Source organism: Strongylocentrotus purpuratus, unplaced genomic scaffold, assembly GCF_000002235.5.
Source record: "Strongylocentrotus purpuratus isolate Spur 01 unplaced genomic scaffold, Spur_5.0 spur5_scaffold_16, whole genome shotgun sequence".
NCBI lineage: Eukaryota > Metazoa > Echinodermata > Echinoidea > Camarodonta > Strongylocentrotidae > Strongylocentrotus > Strongylocentrotus purpuratus.
Window position 1 is genome coordinate 30481518 of NW_022145601.1, and position 18290 is coordinate 30499807.

Below are 18290 nucleotides of genomic sequence, written 5' to 3' on the forward strand. Positions count from 1 at the left end.
TATTTATTTATTTATTTCTAATCTTTTGTCAGGGTATCCCATTCACCAATAATTAGTGGTCTTCCTTGGGGCCCTGAATAAACATGAACATATTTACATAAAAAAGCATAACGTTTATACAGAACAGTTAAAACAAATTTCCAAAGTACATTTAGAAAGATATGTCACAGCGATAAAAGACGTGGCAAAAATAATAATCGTTTGCAAAATAAACATATATCATTAACCTAGTACAACAGTAATGTGAATAGGAAAATATTGATTAAGTCGCAATCATGCGAATAAATCATGTTAATATTACAAAACATGCACATGGTGTTTGTTCGGCTGAGCCATTCACAAATTACAACTTTGTTTAAACAATATCTTAAATAAATTGACAGAAGAAGCCGTTCTCATCGAATTATCTAGCTTATTCCATTCAAATATAGAAGAAACGATTGGGCTACACTTATAACAACCAGTGTGAAATCTAGGCACACGTAAACATCCACTGTCTATTTGCCTTGTATGATGCTCATGTACATCATTAGGATTAATTAAGCCTACCTAAAGGAAAGAAGTTGCTATGAACGCATTTATATACCATAAAAACTTTAAGAAATATTCCGTCTGTCTTGCCAGAATTTTATATAATTAATACTCTTTATTTCAGAAAAGGATAATTTATCAACAAATTTCAATGTTATTTTGTGAAGCAGATTTTGCACAAAAATCTGCCATCTACATTTCATGTAATTTTAACTCTTCTTTTCCAAGTTTTACCTGAAAAGTCCGCTCTTTCAAACAATTATGAAGAAATTCTAGCATATTACCATGTACTGATAGTTTGTACATTAGACCTTTGATACAAAGTCTATTATCTGCCTTTTCAATATCAAACATTGATAATATATATTCACCAACATTTATGCTTCTTTGGATGGCATTCTTAAAAATGTACAATGTTATCCATGACACCACGTTTGCTACGAAAGCTTGTCATGAAGGGAGCCTGTCATTGGAGTCTCTTCTTTGCAATCCGTTCTATTATCTTGGTAAAACATGAGGTAAGTGCTATGGGTCGGTACGACGATACATTTTGGGGTCCTTATCTTGTTTTAACACATGTATTAGGATAGAGTGTTTAAGACTTGGAGGTATGTTACCCGTATCCCATATTAAGTTCATGACGTTTAGCATATATTGTTTTGCCTTTTGAGGAATTTTCTGATAGACCTGATATAAAGGGATCATCTCTTTTCCAGGTGCTGATTGTTTTTAAAGTGTTTAGAGTTCTTTGCAATTCAAGAAGCAAGACTGTTCTTGATTGGTTCATTCAAGGCATGCTCGGTTCCCCATTTCAGTGACATCGTGACATGTTGCTCATCACTTCTTCAGACTTAAACAGTGAAATTGAATTAAACGAAATATAACAACGCGAATGTATATGTACATTCCAAACCACATTCAGATGGGTAAAATATCATTCATTTTCTTGTTATATCCTAGTTCCCGCACTAGCTTCTCCCACATTAGTTTTTGTCCATATTTATCTTCTGACCATCGATAATACGGTTTGTTCTTGCTAAGGAATAGCCTTACAAGATATGGTAAATGCCCATCAGGAATGTCTTCCTTGAATATCAAAATTACCTTTTCTAGCTCGACCTCATTCATTTGGTCAACCGCGAGACGGAGTTTGCTGATGAACGAGTGATTGTCTACGGCTCTATTGCTCACGATCAGGATGCTTTTATAACTTTGCTCGAAGACTTCGGTGATGGCCTCAATGTAGTACATTCCAAGCGGAAGGTCGTCATCTCCGCACACGATCCTGCCGAAATCAGGTAGTCGTTCTTCGAGTCCTGGTTTCAATATTTCCCTAACCCACTGTTCGTCATCGTTGTGGAACGCGAGGTTGATGTCGTATTCGTAATCGAGCCTCTCTCGTCCGTCGTGGTCGTCCGGTCTGCCAAGAAATACTAATGTCAGATGGAATAATTTGTAATTGATCAACCATCTCCTTTGATAAGCCACAACACAGACCACGATACAGGTGACAATAACAAAGGTCGTGATGATGTAGACCCAGACTTTAGTTCCGCAGACCTCGGTGGGATCAAATGCAAGAATGGGCTGATTCTTAAATGGTGCTAGAGAACCAGATGAACAGTTCGTTTGGTCAGGATGGATGATAGATACTTCGGCTTCGTTAATCCAATTTATAAACCATGTAAACTCACAGTTACAACTGAAAGGATTGTTGGAGACATCCAGTGTTTGTCTAGGTAGAACTGTACCCTCTTTGACAGTGGTCAGATGGTTGTGGGATATATACAGATATGACAGGTGTGGGTTATTTGCGAAGACATCTGAAGCTAAGCCTTTGATCTCGTTGCTTTTTATGGACACTCCGAATAACGAGCTAAGATCGGCGAGGTGTCGAGATGTCAGTTCTGCGATGTGATTTTCATTAATGAAAAGGGACTGTAATGATGTCAGATTCATAAAAATATCCTCATTCAGGGAGCTGATCTCAGAATCATCCATTTCAAGATGTCGTAGGTTTTGGAGACCTTGAAATGTTCCCGGTTTTAGCTTGTTAAGTTTGTTCCCTTTGATGTAAAGACGTTCTAACGTTGATAGAGCGGACAACACTGGAAGATCTTCATGATGTGAATCCCAGAAGCTGGAAGCTGTTAGCCCTGATCCCCGCATACTTAATTTCCTAAGATTGGACAGTCCTATAAAGAGTTCATACGACAATGCGACTGACGTATAAGACATGTCCAGTATTGTAAGCTCATTCAGATTCGTGAACGGACTATGCAACTGACCCAAATAAGACAAATGTGACAAACTCAGAATCTGAAGACGGCCAATGGATGCAAAAGCTCCATTTTCAATGGTTGTTAATAATCGGTTGTTGGATATATCGAGAGTTGTGAGGTTTGCCATTCCATAAAAGGAGTTCTTGTTAATACGCATAAGTCGGTTATGCGATATGTCTAGGAAATTTAAATTTCGTAGATTCCATCCCCCGCGCTGTAGAATGAGATCAGTTATTCTGCACCTTGCTAAATTAAGAGTGGTTAGTGATGCTATATCACCAAACTGCTTTGGACTCAGCTCCGTGAACCAATTACTCGGTAGCACCAAGGATTGAAGTCGCGGGCTAAATAAAAACATATCTTTGGTGACATAGGAAAGATGGTTTCCCGTCAAGTCAAGAATTTCCAGTGAATTAAGTCCTTCAAATGAATCATTTTGCAAAGTCTTTATGCGACTCTGGTGGATGTCAAGTCTGATAAGGTTGCCCAAACCCCAGAAAGCACGTGGGGGAATTGAAGGGATACGGTTGCCCTGTAAGTCTAGGGATGTCAAGTTGGGCATTAGATTTGTCTGATTTGGTAGAGGGGCTAGCGGTTCAATCGCTGAAATCAAGTTTGTTGCCATATGAAGAGTTTCCAAAGAGGACATTCCCAGAAACGAATGGAGGCTAAAATTGCGGATCTGATTAGCCGTTAGGCGCATCTCTCTCACGCCCTCAAGATGTTGGAACAAGCCATCCTGTAGCGAGGTGATTTTGTTGTTGAAGAATGTTATCAGGTCGATTCTTGTGTCCTTGAGGGGAAGAAAATCGTCTTCATGAAAGGACGAAAAATGATTTGTTTTCAGTAGAAGCAAAGTCATGTTTCTGCTTCTCCATCCTGTAAAGTGTAAGCTTGACATAAAGTTCTGATCCAAGCGCAGTTCAGTCAACGAAGGCACAGAATTCAATGCGTTTCCAGGGAAACTTACAAATCGATTTGCCGTGAGATCAACAAGTTCCAGCTTTAGATTTTTGGAGAATATAGTAGTTGGTAGAGATGTGAAATTGTTATTTGTCAGCATGATTGAATAGAGCTCAGGTAAAGCTTGAAACGCACCCGGCTCGATAGTACTCATATTGTTCGAGTTAAGATATAGGTACCTCAGATGTGGAAGGCTACTGAAAGATGTGTTAGTCAATTTGGTCAGTTGGTTATGGGTGAGATCTAACACGATGATGTCATCGGTGAGGTTAGTAGGTACCGCTGTCAGATTACGGTGTGAACAAGTGGCTTTCAATCCTTCGCTGGTTGTTTCATAATGACACGGTACCCCTCTTAAATCCGCAGCATCGGCTCCAGTGTGTCCAATGGAATCCATCATTAATGAATATGCTATGATACAGGTGATCCACAACAGTCCAATGCTCTCCATTGCAATCATCTACTGTGTCATTAGATGGCAGAACGCGTCAAAGCTCAGGCTGTTTATTTTTAAAGTGATATTTACTTGGTCGTGATTTCCACTCAATCAAAATGAATTAAAGTTGGATGTACCATCTAGTTTCGTAGTCTCTAGAAAAGACAATGGCGTCATTCCTTGTGTCTCAAAAATTACCAAGCGATCTGTCCAAAAGTAATTGACTAGGAAACTAGACAGTCGTTCCAAGTAAAGCTATAGTTTATTTGATCATAAGGGAATGAAAGCTCGTAGCCTTCCACCTTGTAGAACACTGAATTCTGGTCGAAAGAGATGTTGTTCGATCTTTCTCAAGTTTGTGTCTTCCTCTATGGTTAAAATCTGTAGAAACAAAAATATAAGAGAAAGATACATGTAGGCTACAAATCATACTAAAACACCCCCACGTTTGGTGAACAGTCTCATTAAACTATATGCATGTCTCAATATTTCAAGTGGGTCCTATTTATAAAAAAAGAGTACTTCTGCATTTATTCTCGTCAGACTACAGTCTAAGTTTCGATCCCTATTTTAAAGTTTTTTTGCACAATATTATGTCTAACAGAACACTCTGATGCTAATTTTAAAGGGGGAAGTTATAACAAGTCGCAGATTTTGCAATCGCTGTTTGAGAAAGTTAACAGTCTGAAATGCTTGACTAAAATACATTGTGATAGACTTAAATGTCAGTATTTCATCGATAACTCTGTCAAGTAGTTAATAGGAATGTCATGATATGTATATTCTTTTGCTTTGTACATAGGCATATCAAACCCTTCTATTATTTATCCGATTGAGAAAAAAGAAATTTCTAATTTATGAGTGTGATCAACAATAGCATGTCTTTTTGTTTAAATGAATGACTTTGTCAATGACACTATGCCAAGATGAGATTCAGAATCGCATGAAATGCATAACTGAAATTATCACATGAACTATTCCCATACTATTCTCAAAGCATTGCCAAATCATCTTTGTAAGGACGATCGTTGTAGGTAGTTGTTTTTCTTTCAGCTATTATTATTAAGGAATGGTCCACGTGTGTCTGGGCAGCCTTTAAAGACACTAATTCTCACTAGAAATACTTTTGATAAGCAATACATATCGCTGGTCGTCACATTGTGCCATTTCCTAATCCATAATTATATTACACAAAATTCCAGAGACTCTCTGCTTATGCTGTCCTTATCGTAACCGCACTTCGCAGTTGATGAATATATCTGAATACAAAGGTTATTTTCCTTCGTCCTGCAGCGATCATGGGTGACATTGTTATTCAAAAACTAATATTTCGATCATTCATGCCATACCCTACGATGTCACAATGAGGTCACGTACAGCCAAATGAAGTACATGTAGTTTATGGAGGAGAACAAATACTATTTTTTTTTCTCTCTCTCTCTTCCTTTGTCCTCTTCTCCCTCCCTATCGTGCATCTCCATCCATGCGTGCGCGTACGTGTGTGTGTGTACGTGCGTGTGTGTGTGTGTGTGTGTGTGCGTGTGTGTGTGTGTGTGTGTGTGTGTGTGTAATGGTGTGTCTGTGTATGTTGTGTCGATTATCATTGACCATACTTTTTATCGTGCCAGATGAATTCTTTACATTTGTAGTATTTAATATATATATATTTTTTTAATTATTTTATTTGGCAGAAAACACATGATATCAAAATACAGAGTTGAAATAAACAATTAATAGCAAATCACACACAAAAAAGGAACACTGGGTGCACCTGGCTGTGATGCCAGGCATTTGGCAAAGTTAAACAAATAACTATAGTCCGCAGACCGCCCTCACCTATATCCCAACCAGATGCAACCAGCGTTGCAGATTTATGTGACAAGATTTATGTGATAAGAGAAAGAGATACCCATTCAAATAATTAAAATGCATCAAGACAAAAACTTCAAATTTCCTCAGGGTTGCATCACACGCCGTAGACTCATGACCACACCAGCATAAAAAAGTGGCACAATATGAATTATGAGGGGAAATTTTGTATCCGGAGTGTGATGCAACCCTAGAAAATCATATAGACCTATACATACATTAAACATAATACAGATATTAAAAAACATGCAAAATGTGACATTACAACAGTGATAATATTGCACAAATAAAGAAAATGCATAGACGTGTAATTAAAGGAAAATTGCATGAAAGTTGAAAGAACCAACTCAGTCGAGGTTAAAATCACTGAATAGTGAATATACATGTAGAAACATAAGGTGATAAAGGTCATTCAATAATCTATTGACCAAGTGAATAGTAAATTATTAAGTTCAGTTGAAATCTATGGAAAATAAGTATTAACAATATATGAGTAAAAACTGCTGTGGCATGTTGGCAGGCCAGCTTATTAAGATATACATGTATATCTACAAAACATTCTTCTAATAATTATATTGCACTGCTAAACTAAATATCTGAGATTTCATAATAGTATTGGAAATTTAAGTAATGACTCAACTGAGAGTGAACATTCAAATTTAAAGGTGCCTTTATAATAACATTTTACTTTACCCCTACAGAAATATTAATGTGTATTTATAGATAAATACCATTAACTGGAATCAAAACATAATTCAAATTCAGATAAATTGCATAAATATATACCGGTAAACCAACATTGTCATATCAAACTCAAGGTGCATCGGCAAGATGGGATTTTAAGTGACTGCACCATGTGGAAAAAGACATAGTAAGGACCGAGTTCCTGAGTTCAGAAGGTAGAGTGTCCCACAGCCTGGGGAACTCATGTATTGCACTGAAATGCAGTCCATCTTTGCGTGCAAAGAGATGCCTGAACTTCAGGTCTTCTAAATGACGTGGGTTCACTACAATGAGAGAGTTCACAACAGGGCATTGAATGTGTTTGAACAGACACTTAATAATGAAGGCCATTGTACAGTAAGTCCTTCTCAACTTGAGAGAATTCCAATTAAGCACTTGTAGGCGTTCCTCATAGGGCATTTGGCCTCGCCGTTGCTTCAAGGCAAGACGTGTTGCTTCAGCCCTAACGCTCCCTTGACTTCTAACCCTTAAGATATTGACGCAAATTAGACATTTAACAATCAATGGTCTCTCCAGTCCATATCCACTAAATGTACCAATTTAAGGTACTATGTCCCATTGGCAGGCCGACAAAAAAGGAAAGGGTAAATTCCAACGGCATTTGAAAAATAATACTTATTTTAGATAACAACCGTTAGTTTGCGAATCGACTTTAGGTATTGTAGTCCTTTTATCAAATAATCAAAATATACTGAATAGGATATTACAATTACAAGTAGACCACCTTGAAGCTGAGATATAAGAAGACCAATGTTAAATATATTGGAAATCTAATATATATAAGGAGCCCGTATCCCCCGTCCTATACACCCCTTTTATTACCAATGCTTATTAGATTTCAATATTTCAAGTTAATATTGTTTATATTTTTTTTTACAGATTTCCATTGCCATTGGTTTCTTCCTCTGAACATTCTCAAAAAGCTCCCGAGCAAATCCTTTTCTTCTTTGTTTCTCTTCTTAAACTGAAGAAACGCGACGATAAGATTGATGCGATCATGTCAATTCTATTGATACTGATACATCGACCAGTCTTCCCAGGTCCTCTTTCTACACTGAATTAAAAGGACATTGATGAAGATCAAAACCCGTATTATTATGTATCCATTGAGGGTAGTCATGCTATCAAGCTTTGCTTACTTTGTCAACCCTCCTGTTCGATTAGTTACAGCCAGCCTTACTTTATTCTACATATATACCTTTGTCATGTGTAAATTTCCAATGTTTGTTTGTTATATATTGGTAATAATGTAAAAGAAAAAGAAAATCAAACAGATAAATCAAATCAAATCAAATCAAATCTACAATCCACTGATCAACATTGATCCATTAAAAGAACATAACAGTAATACATCTTGTATAAATGGCACTATATAATAGGCCTACCTATTGACTGAAACAAAGAAATTCGATGGAAAACCTTTCTCAAAAACTACCGAGAAATCAACTCTTATTAAGGCATTTAAAACCACATCCCACAAAAATCATGTTCGCTTTGCGTAATAATGGTATCTGTACGTAGTAGTACGCCATTGTACTGTACGCATATTCACTTGTGATTTACAAGGCTCTTGAAATTGCCTCAGGTTGAAAAGTTTCAGAAAGTCTTTGCCATCATGTTCAACTGCTTTTCGGGACTTACCACAATTGTATATTTGCCGTGTAGCCCATGTAGAAGTATCGACGTGTCATTGTAGATCTTCGACCAGGTAGCAAAGCAGACATGTATCTCCTTCATCAAAGAGACTGACAGGTGTGTACACGTATTGCATGAGTGTGTGTGTGTGTGTGTGTGTGGGGGTGGGGTGGGAGACTATCTACGGCCCGCCAAGTTATGCCAATCGTTAGCTGTGGCCCGCGAGCTATAAAAGGTTGGCCAACCGTGCTCTAAATGATCACGTTCTATGTGTTCAGATTATCTTTCCAGTAGTTCGGTGGTTTATTTTTCGTACTTCCTCAAAGTTAACAGACCGCGTTGTATCGACTGCATTGTGCGGGGGAATTACAGGCCAATTGTTAAAGGTATTGTGAAATAGTTTACATTTTAAGGTCCTTAGCAAGCGGATCAAGCACGGTCTATATTCTTCTTCTGTAATGGGATAAAGTGCATATTCAACTCCATCTAAGGTGGGTATATACTCTAGCTTCTATAGGAGGATGACGACCTATGCTGCTGCTGCTACTTCTACTACTACTACTACTACTACTACTACTACTACTACTTCTACCAGTGGCGGATCCAGGGGGAGCGGCCCGGGAGCGATTTTTCGGCCGGCGCGATTTTCAAATTTTTGGGAGCAAAACAAAAGACAAAAACAAAAAGTGCTCACTACCCCCCCCCCCCCCTCCACTGAGAGCAAAATATTGGCCGGTGTGACCGCGCCGTTTGTCCTACCAGTTTCGTTTGTCCGTCGGACATAATATGCGGGTTTTCTGCTCGCACGGATCGTCCGAGGGACGATTCGTGCGGATTGCTATACGCGCAGTCTGTCCCCCCATTGTGTTACGTTTATATTTGATAAAAGGAAGAAACTCGGCAAATCAATGTATTTAGAGTCGTGGTAAATCATGTGGTTGGCATTTTTTCTAGAAATTACATAATAATAACTCTCTACAATTTTTTAAAGCAAATGGGCCAGTCCTTTTGAAAGTAGAAGTGAATATTTTCTTTAAAACCTTTATTCTATGAAGGCATACTCGTGATATCGGCCTCACAATTACTGTTGTAATCGATTGTACGTGGCTTCGTACTTACGGTCAGATGAGCATATTATAATACCATATTCATGACATTGGCAGGTAACTTGGCGTATGCTCCAAGCGGCGGAGCCCCCGGAAGCGCAGGGGTTTTTAGGCATTACAATTAAGGTCAGATTAGCATCCAGGGGCCAGCCTTAGGGCCCAAGATCGGGTCCAGGGGGCAGAGCCCCAGGAATTAGCTCAGGGGTATGGGCATTTAATTACGGTTACATGAGCATACTTTCTTTTCTATTTCTTTCTATTTGATTCTCTTTAATATACTTTTTCAAAAGTATGAGGGTGGGGGGGGGGGGGGGGGGGGGGGCTTGAGCCCCCAAGCCCGCCGTTCCGCGGGACCTGACATGTCGACCTCTAAAAAGTAAATAAGCACATTTCTTGCCTGACTGTAAATTGTGATATATGTCATTCTCCAACAAACGCATAAAAAGTATAATTTACTAAAAGCGAGGAAACATCCCTGAAAATTAGGCCATTTCAGCAAGATCACTGGTATCAAATTAGAAAAAAAAAAAAAAAAAAAAAAAAAAAAAAAATCACTTTTAAAGTTTATATTGGTGGGGGGGGGGGGGGTAGGAGCTGGCTGAATACTTACACCTATGGTGTCGAGGGGCTCTTTCTTCAATCTTTTGTTCGGTAATAAATAAGGTTAGTTTGAAAAAATAAGAAAGGAAAGGAAAGAAAAAAGAAAGGAAAGGAAAAAGTAAAGAAAGTAGAGTTAGAAGAAGACCCATCAGGGCACTCACTTATCCGTATCAGGAGGAAAAATGCACGGGGGCTTGGGGTGAATTAGCCCCCGAAATGCCAAAAAGAGCCCCCGAAAGTCATAAAAGTAACCCCCGAAATGTTTAAAGTATTTTATCTCTGATCCGTATTAGGCATTATAGGGCAGCTATCCATACTCCAATATTTGGGTCGTTTTCCGATCAGAACTAGCCCTAACTATCATTCCAGGATTTTTGTTTCAGAACCTAGGACAAAGTTACCCAATCCCTTTAAGTTTCAAAAAGTAGACTTAATTGAACTGTAATTAGGCTTAGGAACCGGGGGAGGGGGATTGGGGGGCACAGCCCCCCCCAAAAAAAATATTGGGGGGGGGGGGAGGGGCTCAGAGATCATTGAGCCCCCCCCCCAATATCTTTGGCGGGGCTTATAGATATCATTAATTGAGCCCCTCAATCTTTCGGTGGGGCTTAGATATCATTGAGTCCTTATTGGCTAAGATACCATTGAGGCCCCAATATTTTAAGTGGGGCTCAGATATCATTGAGCCGCCCTCCTCCCCAATGATTATATTCTAGGCATGAAACTCATGTATACCTATAATCTACAGACGTACCATTCAAATATAAACATTTTATAAATATTTATTTAGGGAGGAGGGAGGGGGACTCAGACATCGGATCTCGCATATCATTGACCCAAAAAATATTTTTGGTGGATCTCGGATATCATTTAAACCCCCAAATATTTTGGAGGGACTCTGATATCCCCCCCCCATATGTTGGTGGGGCTCAGATATCATAAGCCCCCCCCCTCAAGTGTTTTTGGTGGGGCTCGGATAACATCACGGAGCCCCCCGATATTTGTGTGGGGCTTTGATAACATCACGGAGCCCCCCGATATTTATGAGGGGCCTGGATATCATTGAGCTACCCCCCAAATATTTCGGCCGGGCTCGGTTATCATGAGCCCCCTCCCCAATATTTTGCTCGTGCTGATGAGTTGAGGGAAGTGTATGCCGGAGATATTGACTTTGTAGCATTAACTCGGCAGCTAACAAGCCTCCAAGACGTGTGTGACGATGAGAGTAAACCTATCAAATATACATTAAAACAATCTGTGAGATTTTCAACAACAGTCCAATCTATAAGAGTTCATTCTCAGAGGTGCACATCCTTCTTCTCATTTACCTTACAATCCCGGTTACAACGGCAACTTGCGAGAGAACATGCTCTGTCTTGAAAAGTACAATGACCCAAAGAAAGCTCAACCAAAGCTTAATATTACACATATATAAATCTCGTAAAGATAAACTGAACTTGAAAACTATTGCCCAAACTTTGTTTCCAGGAACACAAGAAGACAAAACTTCTTTGGCACATTTGTCTGAGGATGCATGAAAAGAAGAAAAGTCTGAAATTTTTCGCCGCGATGACATAGACGAGGAACAAAGAATTTATTTTCAGGTGAAAATTAAAGACAAAGAAGGATCTCAGAATTATATTTTTGGGTGGTGCCACATTTCAGTTTTTAAATATGTCCGATTATAGGCATGAGTGACAATAAAAGTTTTGTTTTTCACGTTCCGCGGGTATTATTTTTTTCCAAAGGTGTTAAATATGTGTTTTGTCATACTTAATAAAATAAACTGAATATCTTATAATTCAACGATTTCTTCAAGTAGGCCTACTTTTATTAATTTCTTCAACTGCTTAAAAGTAAGGCTACAAATGCTTTGTTATTATAGAGCTGTAGTGTGAACAGGCTACTTAGTAATTAACATTTATAGATTGGTGCACATCATTATGCTTGATCATCCTCTCCTATCTGCTTGTTTTCATTCCTCTGTTAGTCATCCTTTATTTGCTACCTATGATATTTGAATATTCATTATTTCCTTTTATTATATAAATGATCATGTAAATCCCTATATATGCAAAATAAACCCTGGAGGTTTAAAGTTGTAAAGCCCATGGCAGTTCAACACACGCAATCATGGAATAAGGGTGTCTTCATCGAAGTGTCTCAATAAGTTTAGAACCACGCCCTGTGCCTACCCGCTCAGGCCACTCTACATTCAGGGGCGTCGCTAAGGGGGGGGGGGGGGGGGTGTGGGGTTGAAGTCGGTGGTATTTTTTTTTATGTCGGTCGGCCAGCAATTTTTTCCCCTTAGAACTGTAACTTTTTATCGGACAAAGAAACATTTTTGAAAATTCAGACAATGATTTAGAGTCGGTTCAATGAATCGTCTTCTTTTTCTAATTATTTAATGAAACGTCAAAGCTCCCGCGCTTCGCGCGAGAGGGGGAGAAACTGAATTAAGACAATTAGGGTTAAGAGTAGAGAACGGTATACAACAAATCGTCTTCTTTCTATAATACTTTAATGAAACGTCTAAGCCTCCGCGCTTCGTGTGGGATGGGGAAACTGAATTCAGACAAGGATAAAGAGTCGAGAACGGTACAACAAATCGTCTTCTTTTCATAATAATTTAATGGAACATCTAAGCTACTGCGCTTCGTGCGGGATGCCTTTCACCCACCCCCTCCCCCACCTAGGGAGCGCTTTGCGCGCTCTTTAAGTGATTCGCTTGCTCAATACCGCCCCTCCCTTAAATAAGAACCTAGCTACGCGCCTGCATTATAATATATAGCTATGATGCTTACTAAGTTGACGAAATAATTTGTATATTTATATCGTCGACGAAAATGACCATTTGCGCATAACAATTTAGCCTTTGGCCCCGGGTTTATAGGGTTAAATTTGTAGATATTGGAACCTTTAATTTTGTCGGTAATTAATTGGTGGCTTGTTTTGTCGGGAATCGTTGGCCTCTATACCCCCCCCCCCCCAACTGAAAATGGACTAGCGACGCCACTGACGACACGTCAGGCCTATACTTGCGTTTTGTGAGGGGCTCAAGTATCCGGGCCAGCTAATTATAGTTGAGTATAAGTTTTGAAGAAAAACAAAAACGAGAACTCGCTCTCCAATCGTATTGGTTATTGGGGAATTTCGAATGTCATCAAAATATGTATTTTTCCTTTTTAACATAATAATTGTTTTGCGACTTAATTCAGGCCTGACTAAATATAAACTTTTTCGTAAGGCAACAGACAAGTAATTTAGTCATATACCTGATTAACATTTGAAGATTTCCTACACTAGTGCCTGGCCGTGCGTGTTCCATATTTGAACACTAAGTTGCACCTGAAATTGCAATATGTGCATTATAAGCTCCAAACGCTTTCTTTCATGCAAATACACCAACAAAAAATCCCCAAAACTTGAATGCATACTATTTCACAAGATGTAATTAAACAATATGAATTATTTTAATGATACACTTACATGTACATGCAAATGCATGATCATTTTTGCGCTTCTTGCTCCCAGCAAGATAGTTTCCTCCTACATTTAATTTTGTTGCTGTTATGAGTTTATGAGTTTATATTCATATTTTTGTTATCAAACAGGAATAAATAAATGAATATATAAATACATTTGTACAATGATAATTGTAAAATGATGATAGAAGAACCAATGGAAATCGCAACTGATCTTCCCTAATTCCTTTTCTTTTCTTCCTCTTTGTTTTCTGTCTCTTTCTCTCCTCTTTCCCTTTCACTTCCCTTACTTCTCTCTCTCTCTCTCTCTCTCTCTCTCTCTCTCTCATTTAAGTTTGCTGAGGGTGGCAGGGGCCCTTCGCCCCCTCCCCCGATCCACGCGATTTTGGTGGGATTAATCGCAACCGAACTCTGCTTCTTTTCACCCTTTTCTTTTCTTCTTCCTCTTTTGTGTTCCATTTTAGCTCTCCTCTTTCCTTTTCCTTCTTTCTCTCTTTTTTTTTTTGGCGGGGAGGGGTGGGGTGGTCGGGGATGGGGCAGAGGCAAAGGCCTTTCTCCGCGATCCACATCTTGTTTGCAGAAAAATTGCAACTGATATTCCTTCTTTTCTTTTCCTCTTTTGTTTCTTTCCCTTTTCTTCCTTCTCTCTTGTTTTGCGCGAGGGGGGGGGGGCAACAGCATGGGCGGCAAGGCCCTTCCCACCCCCCAATCTCCTTCTTTTCGCCTTTTTCTTTTCTTCTTCCTTTTCTCTTCTTTCCCTTTCCCTTCTTTTCCTTCCTTCTCTCTCTCTCTCTTTGCTAGGGGTGGGGGGGGGGGGAGGGGGGGGGGGGAGGAGTACAAATCGGGACAAATTGCAACTGATCTCCCTTACCTTTCTTCTTACTCTTTTTTCCCCCCTTTCCCTTCCCTTACTTCTCTCTCTCTCTCTCTCTCTCACACATTTAAGTTTGCTGAGGGAGGCAGGGGCCTTTCGCCCCCTCCCCCCGATCCACACGATTTTGGTGGGATTAATCGCAACTGATCTCTGTTTCTTTTCCATTTTAGCTCTCCTCTTTCCCTTTCCCTTCTTTCTCTCTTTTTTTGGCGGGGAGGTGGTTGGGTGGTCGGGGAGGGGGGCAGAGACATCTTGTTTGCAGAAAAAATGCAACTGATATCCCTTCTTTTCTTTTCTTCTTTTGTTTCTTACCCTTTCCTTCCTTCTTTCTTGTTTTGCGGGGGGGGGGGGGGGTGAGGCAACAGCATGGGTGGCAAGGCCCTTCCGCCCCCGATCTCCTTCTTTTCCCCTTTTTCTTTTCTTCTTCCTTTCCTCTTCTCTCTTCTTTCCCTTTCCCTTCTTTTCCTTCCTACTCTCTCTCTCTCTTTTTGTTTGCCAGGGGAGGGCAGGCGAAGGCCTTTCGCCCCCGATCCACACCGCGTTGGTTGGAAAAATCACAATTGATCTCCCGTACCTTTCTTTTCTTTCCCTTTCCCTTCTCTTCCTTTCTCTCTCTTTTAAGTTTACTGTAGAAGGGGGGGGGGGGACAAGGGCTATTTGCCCCCCCCGATCCCCAACTTGTTGGTGGGAAAACTGCAACTGATATCCCCCTTCTTTTCTTTCTTTCCCTTTATCTCCTCTTTTCCCTTTTTTCTTTCCCTTCTCTTCCTTCTCTCTTTCTTTTTGCTTGGGGGGGGGGGGGGGGGGGGCGGGGGTACAACAGCCTGGAAGGAAAAGCCCTTTCGGCGGCCCCCCGATCTCCTTCTTTCCCCTTTTCTTTTCTTCTTCCTTTCCCTTTGTCTCTTCTTTCCCTTTCCCTTATTTTTCCTTCCTTCTTTCTCTCTCTCTCTCTTATCTCTCTTTTGCTGAGGGGAGGGGGGAGGGGGTGGCGAAGGCCTTTCGCCCCCGATCTCCTTATTTCCCTCCTTTTCTTTTCTTCTTCCTCTTCTTCCTTTCCCTTACTCTCCGCTTTACCTTCTCTCTCTCTCTCTGACTCTCTCTCTATCTCTCTCTCTCTCTCTCTTCATTTTTTGTTGGCGGTTTGGGGTCAAGACCCTCTCGCCCCACCCCCCTCCCCCATGGACCCGCGCCGGAAAGTCCTGTAGTGTGGTCCCTAGCTAGCTGGCAAAGCTGAATATGGGTTATCCAGTCGTTTCATTCATTAAGTATAATTATACTTGTATTAGTGGGGGCTGTTAGGGATATTTTGGTGCAGATTCTTCTAAAAGCACCAAATTTGCCCCAGAGGTAGATTATACCATACTATTACGATTTCTGCCGGACGCCAAGAAGGGCGCTCTCTGGGACTGCCATATTGGGCAAATCCAAAATGGCCGCCATCTGAGTTAAAGGTCAAGCGTAGTTCCAAAAGGAAAAGCGCTTGTATGATTATAGTTTATATATTTATAGGATTTTGGGGGTCAGAGAATCTGATTTTGATGTTCTTTCATTGATTTGAGGTCCCCTTGGGGCTGCCTTACTGGTCATATTGGTCAAATCCAAAATGGCCGCCATCTGAGTTACAGGTCAAGTATAGTTATGAAAGGAAATGGGCTAGTATGATAAAAGTTGATGAATTCATTGGGTTTCCGGGGTTGGATAATCTGATTATGATGTTATTTTATCCATAAGCGAGTTCGTAATTGCACACTCCGCATGCGCCAAAATCGGGAACGAACTTTTACAAAGGTCACATGAACATAAAGAGAGCTGAGAGAGGAACTGTATTTTTTGTGTGTGTGCTGGCCTTCCTTTGTGAATGATCACATCTGACACATCAGTCACCGAAAATCATTTCTGAATGTCGGAATTGGTTCTTTATAGTAAACTTTACTTGAAACCTGGTCATCGGTAAAGTATTATCGGCATTATCGTGATCCAAGTCCCCAGGGACTCGACCTTTATGTCTAGACGTTGCGTAATGCAATTCGTATTGGTATTTTATTACATCTCAGAGTGATTATAGACGTTATTTATAATAATAATATAATAAAGATAAAGCTGTCTGGGTTTTTAAAGAAAATGCTTCAAAACAAATCAAACAACCTGTTTATTTCTTTATTCATGGTTTGTTTCTACTGTTTATCTATTTTCATTGCCAACCATCGAAAACGAATTTATTATGCATTTCACAGAGGAAGTTTGCTTAGGAGAACTATGCTTTCTATTGGATCCGTACAATATGGCACAGATTTAGGGGCCTGGGAGAGCCCCCACCGGGGGTTCCGGGGCGGAGCCCCAGGATGCTATCGAGCTAATTTGACTTTAAAGAGCAAGTGTCTCTAAGATATAAAGAGAGATTATTTCTTCAATGAAGTGAAAGGACTCTTGAAAATAAAATAGCCCTTTCATTTCATTTTAGAAATAAACTCTAATCCATCCCTTGATATTTAAATTGCACTGCTCCTACTTCGTGCTTTGTTCACACTCTCCCTGTTCTATAAAGGGTGCTTTCTCTTTTTGATCATCAACAGAAGCAAAATGCTAGGCCACGAACTTTTCGAAGCGTGACCAGATTCAAAGTATGCTTAAATGGGGGCTTTGATGTATGTAGAAAAAACAGGATTAAGATCCCATGTAACGCTTCAAAATGTAAAGAAGAATGAGAAAACTAAAGTGGAGATTCGACCTTTATGTCTAGACGTTGCTTAATGCATTTCGTATTGGTATTATCTTCCGTCTGACAGTGATTATAGACGTTATTTATATGGATAATAAAGATAAAGCTGTCCGGGTCTTTGAATATAATGCTTCAAAACAAATCGAACAAGCTGTTTATTTCTTTATTCATGATCTGTTTCTACTGTTTATCTATTTTCCTTGCCAATCCTCGAAAACGAATGTATTAAGCATTTCACGGAGGAAAGTTTGCATATTGATGAAACATATGGGCGCAGGCCAAGATTTAAACCCACTCAAGTGTGAATTTGGCGCATTTTCCCTCATCTTCTTCAACCAGGAAATTAACTTCATTGTAGCCTTAGGACAGGATGGTGAAATAAAATTGATAAAAGAACATCATATTCAGATTATCCGACCCCGGAAACCCCATGAATTCATCAACTTTTATCATACTGGTCCTTTTCCTTTTGAAACTACGCTTGACCTTTAACTCGGATGGCGGCCATTTTTTATTTGGCCAATATGGCCAGCATGACAGCCCCAAGGAGACCTGCAATTGATACAAGCAACATCATAATCAGATTATCTGACCAGAAAACCCCCTTACTATATAATTTTTTTTTTTTTTTATCATTTTAGCTCTTTTCATTTTGGAACTACTATTGATCTGTAACTATCAGATGGCGGCCATTTTGGATTTGACCAATATTACCAGTATGACCCGAGGAGATCTCAAATCGATGAAAGAATATCATAATCAGATTCTCTGACCCCGAAAACCCCATAAAATATATAAACTTTTATCATACTAGCCCATTTTCTTTCGTAACTACACTTGACCTGTAACTATCAGATGGCGACCATTTTGGATTTGACCAATATGATAGTATGGCAGCCCCAAGGAGAGCTCAAATTGATGAAAGAATATCATAATCAGATTCTCTGACCCCAAAACCCCATAGATATATAAACTTTTATCATACTAGCCCATCTCCTTTCGTAACTACACTTGATGTGTAACTATCAGATGGCGGCCATTTTGGA

At 39.7% G+C, this 18290-nt stretch overlaps 1 protein-coding gene across 1 annotated transcript; it reads right to left on the minus strand.

The window, feature by feature from the left end:
- Positions 1-8579, minus strand: LOC105444114 (protein artichoke-like). Its single transcript, XM_011677954.2, has 2 exons — positions 8467-8579; positions 1-4593 (listed from the first exon to the last, which is right to left on the minus strand). The coding sequence occupies exon 2, from the start codon at positions 4234-4236 to the stop codon at positions 1450-1452; it is 2787 nt and encodes a 928-aa protein (XP_011676256.2). The 5' UTR covers positions 4237-4593; positions 8467-8579; the 3' UTR covers positions 1-1449.
- Between the last annotated feature and the right edge of the window lie 9711 nt (positions 8580-18290).

Excerpts from the sequence above, each read along its gene's own strand:
- LOC105444114 (XM_011677954.2), bottom strand. The coding sequence starts at position 4,236 with ATGATTGCAATGGAGAGCATTGGACTGTTGTGGATCACCTGTATCATA.